A 14,630-nucleotide genomic window follows, 5' to 3' on the forward strand; every position below is an offset into this window, starting at 1 on the left:
GCACTGAGGGAAAAGCCATGTTTCAGATAAGGGAGCTGTCCGCCATCCACTCGCCTCATCCTGGTCGGGCCATAGCTGAAGCAGGGTTCGATGCTGGGCCCGTTTTATCAGGGGAACGTCCAGAGAAATGCAGCCTCCATGGCAAGATTTAAGGAGGATGCCCTGTGAACATCATCTGAAGAAACTGGGGATGTTTAGACTGGAGAAGGGGAGAGTTAGAAACATAAGAAGTGGGTTCGAGTATCTGAAGGACTGCCAGGTGGGAGATGGATCAGGTTGCTTGGCTTGGTGCTACGGGGCAGACGAGCAAAGAGTGAAGATCCAATAGGAAGCAAGCTTCTTGAGGGCAGGACTTCTGTGTTCAGTTTTGCTTTTGTATCCCGGCTACCTGGCACATAGTAGGCAGTTAATCGATGCTGAGTAAATGAATGAGCAGATGTACTTTCCGAGGAGATGGAGTGTGGATGTGAGAGAAAAACTCCTGATCGTTGGAACTGCGTCAGAGTGGATAAGTCACCTGGAGGAAGTAGATTCTTCCTCTTTGGGCTCTTTAAGGCTACCTGACTACTTGTCAGCTTGTAGAGGGGAGTGTCGAACAGGTCTGGGCTGGGCTGTGTGCTCCGTGGGCTGCCTTCCCTGTCTCTCTCCCTGTCTTTCTGTTTCTCTTTCTCTGTGTGTCTGTGTCTGTTTGTCTTCCTGTCTCTGTCTCTTTCTCTGTGTGTGTATCTCTGTCTCTTCCCCCACAGTTTTGTGATATTGCAATGATGTTAGATGAGTTACAACACGATCTAATGCATAGAATGCTGGACTTGAGACAAAAACCCTTTAGTTTGATTCCCCCTCTGAGATTTCCTAGATTTACCCTGGGAAATTCGTGAAAATTCTCTGAGCCTCAGTTTCCCCATGAAGACTCTGGATAATTATCCGCATACTGCCTATATCCTCGTTTTGTGGTTGAGGACTTGAAAGCATCTTACACGTCTCCTAGTCCAAATGGTTCTTTTAACAAATGAGGAAACCGAGAGGGGTCAGCTTGTACTGGTGGTGAGGGTCGGGGCCTCTGGCTCCACATCAAGGGTTCAATTCCATTATTGGTGCTCAGAGTTAAGTGAGGAACAGGGGTCAGGTTCCCAAAATCAGAACTTAACACCCCCCAGAAGTTACATTCAAAACAAGATATCCTGGGGTTCTGGGTCTCAAACTGGAAATACCTTTCAAGGTACCGGGTCCATCCTCTCCAGGAGGGAACTTCAGTGATTGACTCAGAATCCCACAGGTCATCACAGGTAGAGCTGGGATCTGAATTCAGAATTTGGACTGTGCCAGGCAGCAGTGACAAAAGTGTCAGAAAATACTCACCGCGCCAGTCACAAAACCGCCAAGCTGCCCTTGCACGGCAAATGAGTGGCCTACACCAATGAAACCGCAGGTTCAGACCAGAAAAAAAAAGAAATGGGGACAATAATCATTTTGCTTCCCACCTTATGGGGCGCCATGAGGAAAGCACTCTTGAAACCTCAAGCGCTGCCTAAGTATAAATTCTTAGAGGTCTGTGGGCCATACTTTAATGCCCCTTGGGCATGGCCATGCTCACCGTTATTAGCCACACCGAATGTCACCACTGAGTCAGATCTAGCACAAGGAAGTAGAAAATACTTTGCTTTTCCTGCGGTAGAAAAGCACTGACCTTGCCTCAGTATCAGGACAACCCCTTCCTTGACTGTTGACAGTAAACCGAGTTGGGGGGGGAGGCTGTGGTCAAAGGAAGCCGGTTGGATCTGGTGTAAGAGAAGCTGAAGGTGAACATTGGGGTTAAGGGGGCGAGGAGGTGGATGTAGGGAGGATGTCACCTTTCCTTGTTCTCTTTTGGGAGGGGGAGGATCCAGGGAGTGGCGGGTTCCGGACACTGGATCCAATGACTGCCAGACTTGCTGGTCACTTAGCTCCTCCTGCCACCTTCCTGCCCCTATCCCAGCATGCGTGTCTATGGTTCTAGCTCAGTCCTTATTTCTCTGTTCTCTGTCCTCCCTGTCCCATCTCCAGAATTACTGCAGGGCAGGATCTCATCAGGACATTCAGCCTCCCTCCTTCTGGGTGATCCTCTGGACAGGGACCACTTTCCCCCCATCAGCCCCGGGCATCTTTATCTGCCCCTTTCATGCTCTTATCATTCACTCCTCCTCCCGGATCTCATACTTCCTCTACTCTCAGCAACCACCCATGCTCCCATTGCCTTGGAGGTACAAACTCCCAATACACATGGAAGGCCTCCCTACTGCAAGCAGTCTTGTCTTCCCTGACTTCGTCTCACAAACGCTATTGCTGGTCAGATTGTACTATTCTTGTTACTTGTCCTGTGCTCCCCTGGTCCCTGTGCACTTTTGCTCACATACTTCCTTCGAACACAATGTCCCACCTTCATTTATCCCGGGAGCCTAAGATTCCAGATTAGAGCTGCCAGGAACCTTGGAGGCCATCTAGTCCAACCCCCTGCTTTCAAGAGGACAAAAAGGAGCTCTAAAGAGGGGGAAGGGATTTACTCAGAATCCCAGAGCTTAGTGTGTGGAGCAGCATTTGAACCATGTCTTTCTGATCCCAAAACAAAAACTCTCTTTTCTTTCAAAGTCAACTAGAGCACCACAGTCTCCATTGAGCCTCCTTTGGACTCCTCTCACCAACTCACCCTGCTCTTAACTCAAAATAAGAGGCATGTAAAGGGCATGGGGATTGGAACCTAGGCTTTAAGCCCCAATTCTATTTCTTTCATTAACTGACAGTGGGATCTTCTCTGCACTTTAGATCTACACTCTGTGAAACGAGGAGGTCAGATCAGATGGCCTCTAAGATCTATTCCTCCTGGAATGTGTATCTGAAATCAAACTGGGGTCTTCCTATCTCCCTTCCTTCCTTCTTCCTTCCTTCCTTCCTTCCTTCCTTCCTCTCTTTTCTTTCTCTACCTTCCTCTTTCTATTCCCTTTTCTCTCTTCTTTCTTCCTTCCTTCTTTCTTCCTTCCTTCCCTCCTCCTTCCTTCCTTCCTTCCTTCCTTTCTTTCTCTCCCTTCCTCTCTCTCTTTATTCCCTTTTCTCCCTTCTTCCTTCCTTCCTTCCTTTCTCTCTTTTCTTTCTCTCCCTTCCTCTCTCTATTCCTTTTCTCCCTTCTTTCTTCCTTCCTTCTCTCTTTTCTTTCTCTCCCTTCCTCTCTCTATTCCCTTTTCTCCCTTCTTCCTTCCTTCCTTCCTTCCTCCTTCCTTCCTTCCTTTCTCTCCCTCCCTCTCTCTTTATTCCCTTTTCTCCCTTCTTCCTTTTTTCTTTCTTTCCTTCCTATTTCCTTCCTTCCTTCCTCCCTCTCTGTCTCTCTCTCTCTCTCTACTCCTTTTCACTCCCTTCTTCCTTCCTTCCTTCATTTCTCTCCCTCCCTCTCTCTCTTTCCCCCTTTTTCTCCCTTCTTCCTTTCTCTCTCCCTTTCTCTCCCCCCCCTCACTTTCTGGTTTAATATTATTTTCCTAACCCTAATGCCTCTGTGGGAACATGCCTAACATAGGTGTCTGGTAGCAGTTTTTCTAACCCTAATTCTCATTCCTACCACTTTCTGGAATTAGAGTATTCCCTTGGAGATCTCCTTCCCTGTTCATAAAACGAATCTTGTTTGTACGTGGCTGATAGCTTGCTGTCTCCCCCAGTGGAATGTGAATTTTTGAGGGCAAGATTTTCAGTTTCTTCATCTATAAAATGAGCATAATACTAACATCTACCTCCTGGGTTATTGGGAGACTCAAATGAGATAATTTTAAAATGCTCTGCACATTACAGGCTCTATGTAAATGTTAGCTATTCTTATTGACGTTAATTAATTCTTATTAATGCTAGCTACTACTTTGTCTCCTCAGCATTCATCACAGTGCCTGCTATGTATAATAAATGATTAATAAATGTCTATGGATGGTAAACTCTCCCTAGGAGGTGAGAGGTTATTTTTAAGGTCTTCATGACCTCTAAAATCTTAATTAATTGATTAATCAATACATTAAGTATTTTTATTAATGCTAGCTACTACTTTGTCTCTTCAGCATTCATCACAATGCCTGCTATGTATAATAAGTGATGAATAAATGTCTGTTGTTGGTAAACTCTCCCTACGAGGTGAGAGGTTATTTTTAAGGTTTTTCTTGACCTCTAATCTTAATATGTTAATTAATTCTTACGAATGTTAGCTACTACTTTGTCTCCTCAGCATCCATCACAGTGCCTGCTATGTATAAGTGATTCATAAATGTCTGTTGTTGGTAAACTCTCCTAGGAGGTGAGAGGTTATTTTTAAGGTTTTTCTTGACCTCTAAATCTTAATATGTTAATTAATTCTTACTAATGTTAGCTACTACTTTGTCTCCTCAGCATCCATCACAGTGCCTGCTATGTATAAGTGATTCATAAATGTCTGTTGTTGGTAAACTCTCCTAGGAGGTGAGAGGTTATTTTTAAGGTCTTTTTGAGCTCTATTTCTCTCCTTTCTCAAATTTCTCATGGTCCTTTGGGCCATGGTATATGATCTCTCTCCTTTGCTTCTCCCACATTTTGCCTTTGACCGTAGTTATTTACTTGCAGAGTTTATCCCCTTCTTCCCAGCTCTCCTTCCTAAGGACCCGGAGCGCAGGGACAGTCTCATCCCCAAATGGCCGGTCCTCAGCCCAAGAATTTGAGCGTAGAAACATTGACTAAAAGCTTGCTGAATTAGTGGAGTCTAAGTCCGCCCCCTCATTTCTCAGCTCCTACCTCCCTGGGGCCATCTTACGTGGGTCCCTCTCTGGCCAGCTCTCAGTAGTCGGAGCCGGCTGCGGGGAGTTCTGAAGCCGCAAGGGGTGAGGGGAGGGACTCGTGCTGGCGGTTTAGTCTCCAGGAAGAAGGTGCTCCAAGCCAGCCAAAGGGCAGGTGTGACCTTGGTGAAGGTGAGGGCAAGTGGGGGGGGGTGAGTTTGTGTGAGTGTCTGTGTGTGAGTGTATAAGTTATGTGTGTGAGTGCGTGTGTTAGTGTGTGTAAGTCATGTGTGTGAGTGTGTGTAAGTTGTGTGTGAGTGTGTGTAAGTTATGTGTGTGTTAGTGTATGTGTGTAAGTTGTGTGTGTAAGTTATGTGTGTGAGTGCGTGTGTTAGTGTGAGTGTAAGTTATGTATGTTAGTGTGAGTATGTGTGTAAGTTGTGTGTGAGTATGTGTGTAAGTTATGTGTGTGTTAGTGTATGTGTGTAAGTTGTGTGTGTAAGTTATGTGTGTGAGTGCGTGTGTTAGTGTGAGTGTAAGTTATGTATGTTAGTGTGAGTATGTGTGTAAGTTATGTGTGGGTATGTGTGTAAGTTATGTGTGTGTTAGTGTATGTGTGTAAGTTGTGTGTGTAAGTTATGTGTGTGAGTGCGTGTGTTAGTGTGAGTGTAAGTTATGTATGTTAGTGTGAGTATGTGTGTAAGTTGTGTGTATGTGTGTAAGTTGTGTGTGTAAGTTATGTGTGTGAGTGCGTGTGTTAGTGTGTGTAAGTCATGTGTGTGAGTGTGTGTAAGTTGTGTGTGAGTGTGTGTAAGTTATGTGTGTGTTAGTGTATGTGTGTAAGTTGTGTGTGTAAGTTATGTGTGTGAGTGCGTGTGTTAGTGTGAGTGTAAGTTATGTATGTTAGTGTGAGTATGTGTAAGTTGTGTGTATGTGTGTAAGTTATGTGTGTGAGTGCGTGTGTTAGTGTGTGTAAGTCATGTGTGTGTGTGTGTAAGTTGTGTGTGTAAGTTATGTGTGTGAGTGCGTGTGTTAGTGTGAGTGTAAGTTATGTATGTTAGTGTGAGTATGTGTGTAAGTTGTGTGTATGTGTGTAAGTTATGTGTGTGAGTGCGTGTGTTAGTGTGTGTAAGTCATGTGTGTGTGTGTGTAAGTTGTGTGTGAGTGTGTGTAAGTTATGTGTGTTAATGTATGTGTGTAAGTTGTGTGTGTAAGTTATGTGTGTAAGTGCGTGTGTTAGTGTGAGTGTAAGTTATGTATGTTAGTGTGAGTATGTGTGTAAGTTGTGTGTATGTGTGTAAGTTGTGTGTGTAAGTTATGTGTGTAAGTGCGTGTGTTAGTGTGAGTGTAAGTTATGTATGTTAGTGTGAGTATGTGTGTAAGTTGTGTGTATGTGTGTAAGTTGTGTGTGTAAGTTATGTGTGTGAGTGCGTGTGTTAGTGTGAGTGTAAGTTATGTATGTTAGTGTGAGTATGTGTGTAAGTTGTGTGTATGTGTGTAAGTTATGTGAGTGTTAGTGTGTGAATGTGTAAATCATGTATGTATGTGTGTTATGTGTGTATAAGTTGTGTGTAAGATATGTCTGTGTGTGTGAGTGTGTTATATGTGTGTGTGAGTGACTGTGTGTGTATGTGCAAGACCCGGAGAGGGAGAGGGAAAAGCGCACCTTGAAGGTTGTCTGCTCTCCAGACTTCAGGATCCTAACTGCCCCGAATCTCTGGACCCCAGATAGACACACAGTGCTGCTCCCTTGCCTGTCCCCCTCAGGTACCTTCCCTCACGGGCACAGCCGGTACCCCCAGTGCCCACACGCCTGGTTCGCAGGGCTGTCCCCCAGCTGAAGTGCTTGTCGGGAGTCCCCACTTTCGGGGGGAGCGGGGAGCGGCCGTGGGGGTGGGAAGGGTTGAGAATACGAGCCCAGCAGAGAGGACACAGACCACGCCCTTTATTCTCCGGTCCTTGCCATTCGGTGGGGGAAAGGACAGAGACAGGTCCAGCGTCAGGGCTGGTGACAGCCAGGCGGAAGAGGGAAAGGGAGCGAGCGACAATTCGGGGATGCTTCCCCTCCCCACGCGCACTTCCCAGTGTCCTGTCATCGAGGCCCTTGAGCCCGCCTGCCCCAAGAGCCGCTTCCTTCGCCAGCGAGGCAAACTATCAGGCTCTCAGCTCCGTCCCCAGCCCCTCTCAGGTCCACTAAGTCCTTGCATATTTCAGGCATAGGAACTGGACAGACGCACAGGAGGATCACGGGGGCAGGAGGGGTATCCCTCCCCACGACCCCGCATCCCGTCTGCTCCTTAAAGGACTGGGGCACCCTGGCTCTCCAGCGGCCTCCCCCTCACCTGAAAGGGGCCAGGGAAGTCCCCAGAGCAAGTTCCTCCCTGTCCCCTCTCCCCTCTCTGCGCCCCCCTCCACCAACCCCTTCATGCGCGGAGGAATAACTCACTGATTCGGGGATGGGTGATATAGTTCCGTGTGACGGCCTGGACGTGCTCCCGAGCTGCAGCCGCCGCCCCGAAGGTTTCCATGGCGTCCCCCGGCCTACACGCTACCTTAGTGGCCATCTCCCAGCCAGACTCCCCTCAGCAGTGCAGTTGAATGCAGCCCGGGCAGTTAGCTCTTAAACGAAGAGCCTGAGCTGCAGCTGGACAGGGCTGCCTCCAGCCTGCCTGGTTCAGCCCCTTCCTCCTCCTCTTAACCACACTGGTTGACAGTAAATAGGAAATCTCAGCCTTGCAGAAGGCCCTCATTATTCTCTCTGCCCTATGGGAATAGCCCATGTCCTCCCCTCTATCTAACTCCTACCCTATCTGTCCCCAAGGGCTGCCTTCTGGATAGGATCACAGGATTGTACCTGGGTCCCTGGAAGGCACCTGAAAGGTCATCGTGTCAAATCCCCTGATTTACCAGATAAGGGAACTGAAGCCCCGAGATTTCGCTGATTTTCCTAAAACCACACACCCAGAACAAACCCAGAGAAAGGAAAAAGGGAGTGGTTGGGAGGGGACTGTGAGGAGGCTGTTCCCACCACCTCCTTTAGGAGAGAAGAGTCCTGAGCATGTGGACTGCCAACCACTGCTTAAGAAGCCTTGATCCCTTGGGTCTGAGGGCATCTTCTTGGTTGTGTTAAGGTACCATTTAGAGCTCTGCTAGATTTTTTTTAGATCCCTCAGAAGCCGAGATCTCCTCTACCGGATTGGGGCTTGGGGCTTTAGGTGTAGATACCGGATCCCCTTCTCAGACCCGAAGGGTTCCGTCTTCTCATTTCGTCACCAGAAGTGACGAGAAAAATGGTGATCATAGCGCTGGCGGTCATTTTGACATCTAGAATTGTTGGGTTTGATCCTATATGGGTGGCGAGGATATTGATAATGGCAGGAATGATATTGATAGTGTTCTGGGTAATGATGTTAAGAACCATCATAGAGATACAGGTAGGTACCAGATGAAAGTGACAATGGCAGTGGAAATAATGATAACGGTGGTATAGGGAAGGATAAGGGTGATGATGATATCGAGAGGGATAATGTCGGGGGTATATTCCTCATAATGATATTAGTGATAATATATTTGTAGTGTTCGGGGAGATCTGATGCTGGCTGCGATGGTGATCTCATGTCATAATGTTAGTGTGGGTACTGCCTGTGTTCTCGATGATGGAAATAGTGATGACTATGACTGGGATATCATGAGGAAGGTGACCATAGTGATGGCGGTGAGTGAGGACACAATATCTTTACCCTAGGGATTTCTGGGACTCCCCCTTTAACAGAATATACATACATTCTCTTTGAATAAAGGGACACTCTGAGAGGCAGGGAATATTGACAGTGGTAATCTCTCTCTTCCTTTCCCTGAAGTGGAGACCAATCTCTCGGGATCTCTGATCTACCATGGATTAACTTTAGTGATTTGTTTTTGGTCACATCATCTGTATTTTTCCTATTGGTTCTTGCATCATTCCATGTGAAGCAATCCCCCTCCCCACGTTCCCTGTCCCTCCCCCTTTCCCACACCCCACTTATCACCATCTCAGCTCCCCTGGAAGGCTTTGCCGGGCCTGGCCTCCTGGCTAGAATGGAAGCCTAAAAGGGAGGAATCTTATTTCTGTAGGATCCCAATGTGGGCCTGTTGAAACATAGATTCAGGAAGGAGATTCCCCTTCCCCAAATATGGGATCCATGGCAAAACCGGTCTCGGCCAAAACCTTCGGGCTCACAAATTTTGTCCTCACTGCCTCCAGCCTCCCCTTTCTGAGTCCATTTCTGCCACTTTATGGCCCGATACTATCACCCACATTAGCTTAGGGACTGAACCTCTCTCCTTTTAAGAGAGAAAGAGCAGAATCCGAGGGGATCATGTGGGGGGATTTCAGGTACAGCGGCACCTAAATGGGGGGGGGGCATTTTTGGGTAGGAAGAACCTTCTCTCATACGTGGTTGCTTACAACTACGTCCTCCATGGGGGAGGCCAGCTTTGGCCTCCATATGCTGAGAAGAGGCCCGAACGGACAAAAGCCATACTCCAGCATAGAAAAAGAGCAACATTCTGGCCCTACTTCCAAACTGAGGCCTTCTGGTTCCCCGTTTGGCTCCCGCTAACAGGGCCCGGAAAGAATGAGAGAAAGCGGAAGGAAAGTCTGGGGACTGGAAGTCTGTTGGGAAGGAAAGGGCAGTTTTTAAAATCTCCATCGACTCTTGTGCCTTTCCATTTATTTGTGTGAGACACCCTTGCACACTCCCTGGAGTGAGCACACACACACACACACACACACACACACACACACACACACACACACACTGCCCAGATATTTGGTTGATGAGTTTTTTCAGCTGGGAGAGAGAGACTGACGGAGAGGGAGGAAGTCTTTCTCTCCTGACTCCCTGGCTGGAGTAAAGGGGTGGAGGAACGCATGGAGGTGTGAGGGGGAAGGAGTGTCAGTGTGGGGGAGGAGGCGGTTAGGTTGTGTTGGTCTTCTTGCTGCCGGGGCCACTGTTTTTCCTCTCCAGTCGGCTGTAGGGTTCAAAGGCCGAAGTGCCCAATTCATACCCGCTGGGCAAGTCCAGGAGTGAGGTTGTGGTGAAACACAGAGGAGGGGGTGGGGGTGGGAGTCGAGGAGAAGTTGAGGCTGAGGCCATTTGGGGCCCGAGGAGACCGAAGGGGGCACCTGCCTTGGGCGGGCTCTCAGTTGGGCTGTTCCCAGTGAGGTTCGAGGAGGAGTTCCGGGAGATCCCCAAGGTGGTGGCCCCATTGCTGGTGGTCAAGCCTGGTGGGGTGGCGGTCAGGGCCAGGAGGCTAGAAGCCCCGGGGACTGAGAGAAGACGTCCCTGCTCCAACAGTCTCAAGATGTTGGATGTGGCAAAGGCCTCAGAAGTGGAAGTTGACGAATGTTTCTCTGAGTCCCGACTCTGGTCCTTCTTCTGCTTTGTGCGGCGATTCTGGAACCAGACCTTGACCTTGATGAAGTAGAAAGCAGAGTAGAGGGGGAGAGAAAAGTTGGAAGTCAGGAACAGCAGGGAATAATGGGGAGACAAAAGAGAGGGAGAAAGAAGGGGAGGAGTGAAACCAGAAATGAGAGGAGTGAAGAGGATCAATGGTTTTGGCCAAGTCAGAGAGAAGATAGGAAAATATAAGATGATAAAAGGGAGAGAACGGTGATGGTGGGAGCAGAAAGAATTGAAAAGAGGAAGAGGAAGCAAGAATGAGGGGTGAGGAAGGGGAGGGAGGGAGAAGAGAGATTCTATTACGCAGACGACCAATGACCTTTTTAAGGTAGAGCATCCAGAGGTCTCCCTAACTCTTGTCCCCTTACTTTCCCTTGCCAATCCATACATCCTACCTATCTTTATTCTTAAAAAAAATTTTTTTTCAATGGAAAATCCCAATACTTAAGGTTAGAGAGATACCAGAACTACTGAGCTGCTTCAAATCTCTTATGTTCATGGGAACAGAGGGTCAAAGAATCATAAAGTCTAGAGCTAGGAGAGACCTTGAAGGTCATCTAATCCTGCCTCCTCATTTAATGAAGGAGAAAAAAAGGGGGGCTGGGAGAAGGATCCCTCTGACATCGTACAGAAAGTCTCATCCTGAACGTCCCTAACCTTAAAAGGTGCCCTGGAAATCACATTGGTTTGGCCATCCGATGATGTGAGCCCAAATTTTGGCTCAGCCTCTTGCTCCCTTGAATGGTCGGGGACAAGTCTTATAACTTCCCTGGGGCTCAGTTTTCTCATTTGGAAAAGAATGGTTCTTTCCAACACTAAGTCTGTGATCCTGAAAATGCACGTCATCATTGCCGCTTCACTATCACCTTCCACCATCATCACCTCCATCATGATTGCTCCAATCAGTATCACTCAAACTTCTTAAGGGGAAAAGTCTTCTTTTTCTCCTTTTCTCCTTTATAGCATGGCCTAACACACAGCTAGGCGCATGAGACCACAGGACCTGATAGCTAGAAGGAAATGTTATAGGATCCTCTATCACAGAGCCAGATGTAGAACCAGAAGCTACCTTGAAAGCCACCTAGTTCAACCCCCTCATTTTACAGAAGAAGAAACTGAGATATAGAAAAGTAAAGTGACAGGTATTAAGGGACAGTCCAGTGTCGGAAGCCAGGTCCTTCGGTTTCAGACCTCTGCCTTTCTAGTCATTTAGTTTAACTCATGCATGAGAAATGACTCCGCTTTACATCATAGCCAAGACATGGTCAACCAAACTTTGCCCCCAGATCTCCAGGGAAGGGGAACATTCTGCTGTCCAAGGTACACCATCCCATGTGTGGGATAGCCATGATTGGTAAGAATTCTTATCAATTCAACCCTAGGTTAGCAACAGTGCCCGGAACATAATTTCATTGTTGTTCAGTTGCTCCAGTTGCGTCCAACTCTTCATGATCCTATTTGGGGTTTCCTTACTGGACTGGTTTGCCATTTCCTTCTCCGGCTCATTTTACAGATGAGGAAACTGAGGCAAATAGGATGAAATGACTTGCCCAGGTTGTTCGAGGCTAGATTTGAACTCAGGAAGATGAGTTTTCCTGACTCTAAGTGAGGAACTCTATGCACGATAGTGCCACCTAGCTGTCCCCGGGCTTTATAACTATATGAAAGTTCACCATATTAGGGGAAATAGAGAGGGCTCTTGGGTATGATCCCCACAAAGAAAAAACAAAGTAGTCCCTCCTTCTGAGGAACTAGGTTGTACTTTGAGAACAAGACATGTCAATAGTAACAGTAATTGTACTTTAAGGTTAGCGTTTACAAACATCATCTCATTGGAGCCTCACAACAGCCCTGGAAGGTGAATGTTCTTATCACCCCAATTTTACAGATGAAGAAGCTAAAGGAGACAGAGGTTGAATGACTCACCCGGTGTCAACACAGTTAGTAAATATCTGGTTTGAGCCCAGATCTTTGTGACATCGAGTGTCATTCTATTCATTGTGTCACCTCGCTGCCTCTAGACAAAATATACACAAAATAATCCACAGTAGTTTCAAAATGGAAAGTATATATTTATAAGCAGGGACAGGGGAAGGATATCTCCAAGGGCTCTAAATTTATTGGAGAAAATACTTTGACCTGTGTCATTTAAAAAAAAGTGCAATTCTTCTATACATATTTCCACAATTATCAGGCTGCACAAGAAAAATCAAACCGAAAAGTGAAAAAATGAGAAAGAAAACAAAATGCAAGCAAAGAATTACAAAATAGGGGAAAATACTATATTGTGATGCACACTCAATCCCCTCAGTCCTCTCTCTGGGTGCAGATGGCTGTCTCCATCACAAGACCATTGGAAGTGGTCTGAATCCTCTCACTGTGTCCTGAAGGAAGCTAGACATGAAGAAGAGCACATGTTCCTGCTGTGGGGCGCAAAGGCCTTCGGGTAGAAAGTATCATGTCTGGTGTGTAGGGAGAGCTAATGTGATTATTCCAAAAAGCTTTTCATAGTCTTTAAAATATGAAAAGCATCTTAAAAGTCAGATAGGTAAGGCTAAAGATTTTGCCTTTCAGCCTAAAGTCAACAGGAAGTCTTTGAAGATTTTCAGACAGAGAAATTCAGACGAGAACAATTTTTGCAAACCTATCAGATTGAAGAATACTGCCAAAAAAGGGAGAGTGCTCATTGTTGGAGATGCTGTGGGAAAACAGGCACTGTTTTGGAGCTTGAAATGGTGGCCCTCTTGTGGACAATCCCAGGCTTATTTATCTATATTTTTCCTAAAAGTCATAAAGACCTAAAGATACATTTAGGCTAAAACTGGAAATGGCCTAGTGATTATGAAAAGCGATTCATTACTTTAGCCAATGGTGTGCATACTTTGACCAATGATACAAGTACAAGGCACATAGTCCCAAAAGATCAAATAACCACCAAAAAAGACCCCCCCCATATTTCTAGCAGTCGTTTTTATTGTATCAAGTGGGAAATAATGGGAAAAAAATGGAATAATTTTCTAGTTCAGTCTTAGAGACCTCCATTTGGGGTTCTCTTGGCAAAGATACTGGAGTAGTTTGCCAGTTCCTTCTCTAGCTCAATTTATAGATGAGAAAACTGAGGCAAACAGGATTACTATGCTATTTATTTTTTAGAAATGACAAAGAAGATAATTTCAGGGAACTCTGGGTAAATTTGTATGAAATGATGCAAAGTAAAGTAGAATCAAGAGAGCAACTAATACAGCATCAAGAGTGTAAAGATAAATGACTTTGACCAGCCATGATTGTAGTGCATAGTGCACCTCCCTCCTCACAGAAGACTAGCAGACAGCAGGTGCTAGAAGAGACATACATTTTGAGACAGATTTGTTTTGCTCAACTCTGCTTGTTTGTTCCCAGGCAAGGCTTCTCCATTTAGGGAAGAGAGAAAAGATGTTGGGGGTGGATGATATGAGTAATGGTATTGATGTAAAAAAAAACAGGGGAAAAAAAGCTTCAATAAAATATTAAAAATTCCCAGCTGTGAGCTGCAGAGAGTTCAGAGTGGAACACAAACACAGAGGGCAAGGTTGATACTTTAGTGTTAAGTTTAACATATATTTAAAAAAAAAACCCTTGTGAATGTAATAGAGATTCAAAGATTCACAAGATTTTTTTGTGGTCTTCTAAGCACATGGAAATGTTCACATTTGTTGATATTTGTTAAGTTCAGAATTTCAAAAAACAATTTTTATTGGGTCAAAAGCCGGGATTCAAATCCTCACAACACTAGAACTTTCATTTCTCTTCATCTCGGCTGCTTCACGTGTAAAATGAGCATGATGTTCCTTAATAATTGTTAGCATCCGTGTAGCACTCTCTGTTTTGCAAAAGCATTTTACAAATATTCTCTTTTTAGAAAATTAGAACAACCTTGAGAGATCGGTACTATTATAATCACCCCCATTTTACAGTTGAAGAAACTGACATTTAGGAAGATTGTGATTTGCTCAGGGTTACTAGTGAACATCTAAGGCTGGATTTGAATTCAGATCTTCCTGACTCTCACTCCAGTTTGCTTATAACTGCCTCCTGGGGATCGTGTGGATTATGTATTCCTTGAAGAGAGTTATTATTCATAAATATTAAGATGATGTGAACTCTGCTGGTAATGATGGTCATGCAAGCAGGGTCATAAATTTGTGGGGAGTACAACAATTTTGCCAAAGGTTTCCAGTTTTGTTGCACGCTTCTACAGAAATTAATTTGCACAGCAACTAAAGGTATCATGGAAAATGGAGAAAATTTCTTTCCTCTCAGCTTTATTTTTTTTTTCCAAGTGGAGTCCCAGGATGATTTAAAGGAGACCCAGAATTTGGACCCAGAGATATGACAGTAATGAAAAGGAATCTGGGATAAGAGTTTAGAATGGAGGACCCTGAGTGGTGATAAATGG

General features: G+C 45.7%; 2 protein-coding genes across 2 annotated transcripts in view; both read right to left on the reverse strand.

Annotated features, from left to right (window-relative positions):
- Window positions 1–7,367, reverse strand: part of ATP6V1B1 (ATPase H+ transporting V1 subunit B1) — a 32,649-nt gene extending 25,282 nt beyond the window's left edge. The window contains exon 1 of the mRNA XM_051974318.1: window positions 7,198–7,367. Within this exon, the coding sequence (XP_051830278.1) occupies window positions 7,198–7,315 (118 nt within the window). The 5' untranslated portion in view covers window positions 7,316–7,367. The remainder of the gene's footprint in view (window positions 1–7,197) is intronic.
- A 2,160-nt stretch (window positions 7,368–9,527) lies between these two features.
- The window catches only part of VAX2 (ventral anterior homeobox 2), a 29,893-nt gene continuing 24,790 nt past the window's right edge, over window positions 9,528–14,630 (reverse strand). The window contains exon 3 of the mRNA XM_051974319.1: window positions 9,528–10,207. Within this exon, the coding sequence (XP_051830279.1) occupies window positions 9,710–10,207 (498 nt within the window). The 3' untranslated portion in view covers window positions 9,528–9,709. The remainder of the gene's footprint in view (window positions 10,208–14,630) is intronic.

This window comes from Antechinus flavipes, chromosome 2 (genome assembly GCF_016432865.1).
Source record: "Antechinus flavipes isolate AdamAnt ecotype Samford, QLD, Australia chromosome 2, AdamAnt_v2, whole genome shotgun sequence".
Lineage (NCBI taxonomy): Eukaryota > Metazoa > Chordata > Mammalia > Dasyuromorphia > Dasyuridae > Antechinus > Antechinus flavipes.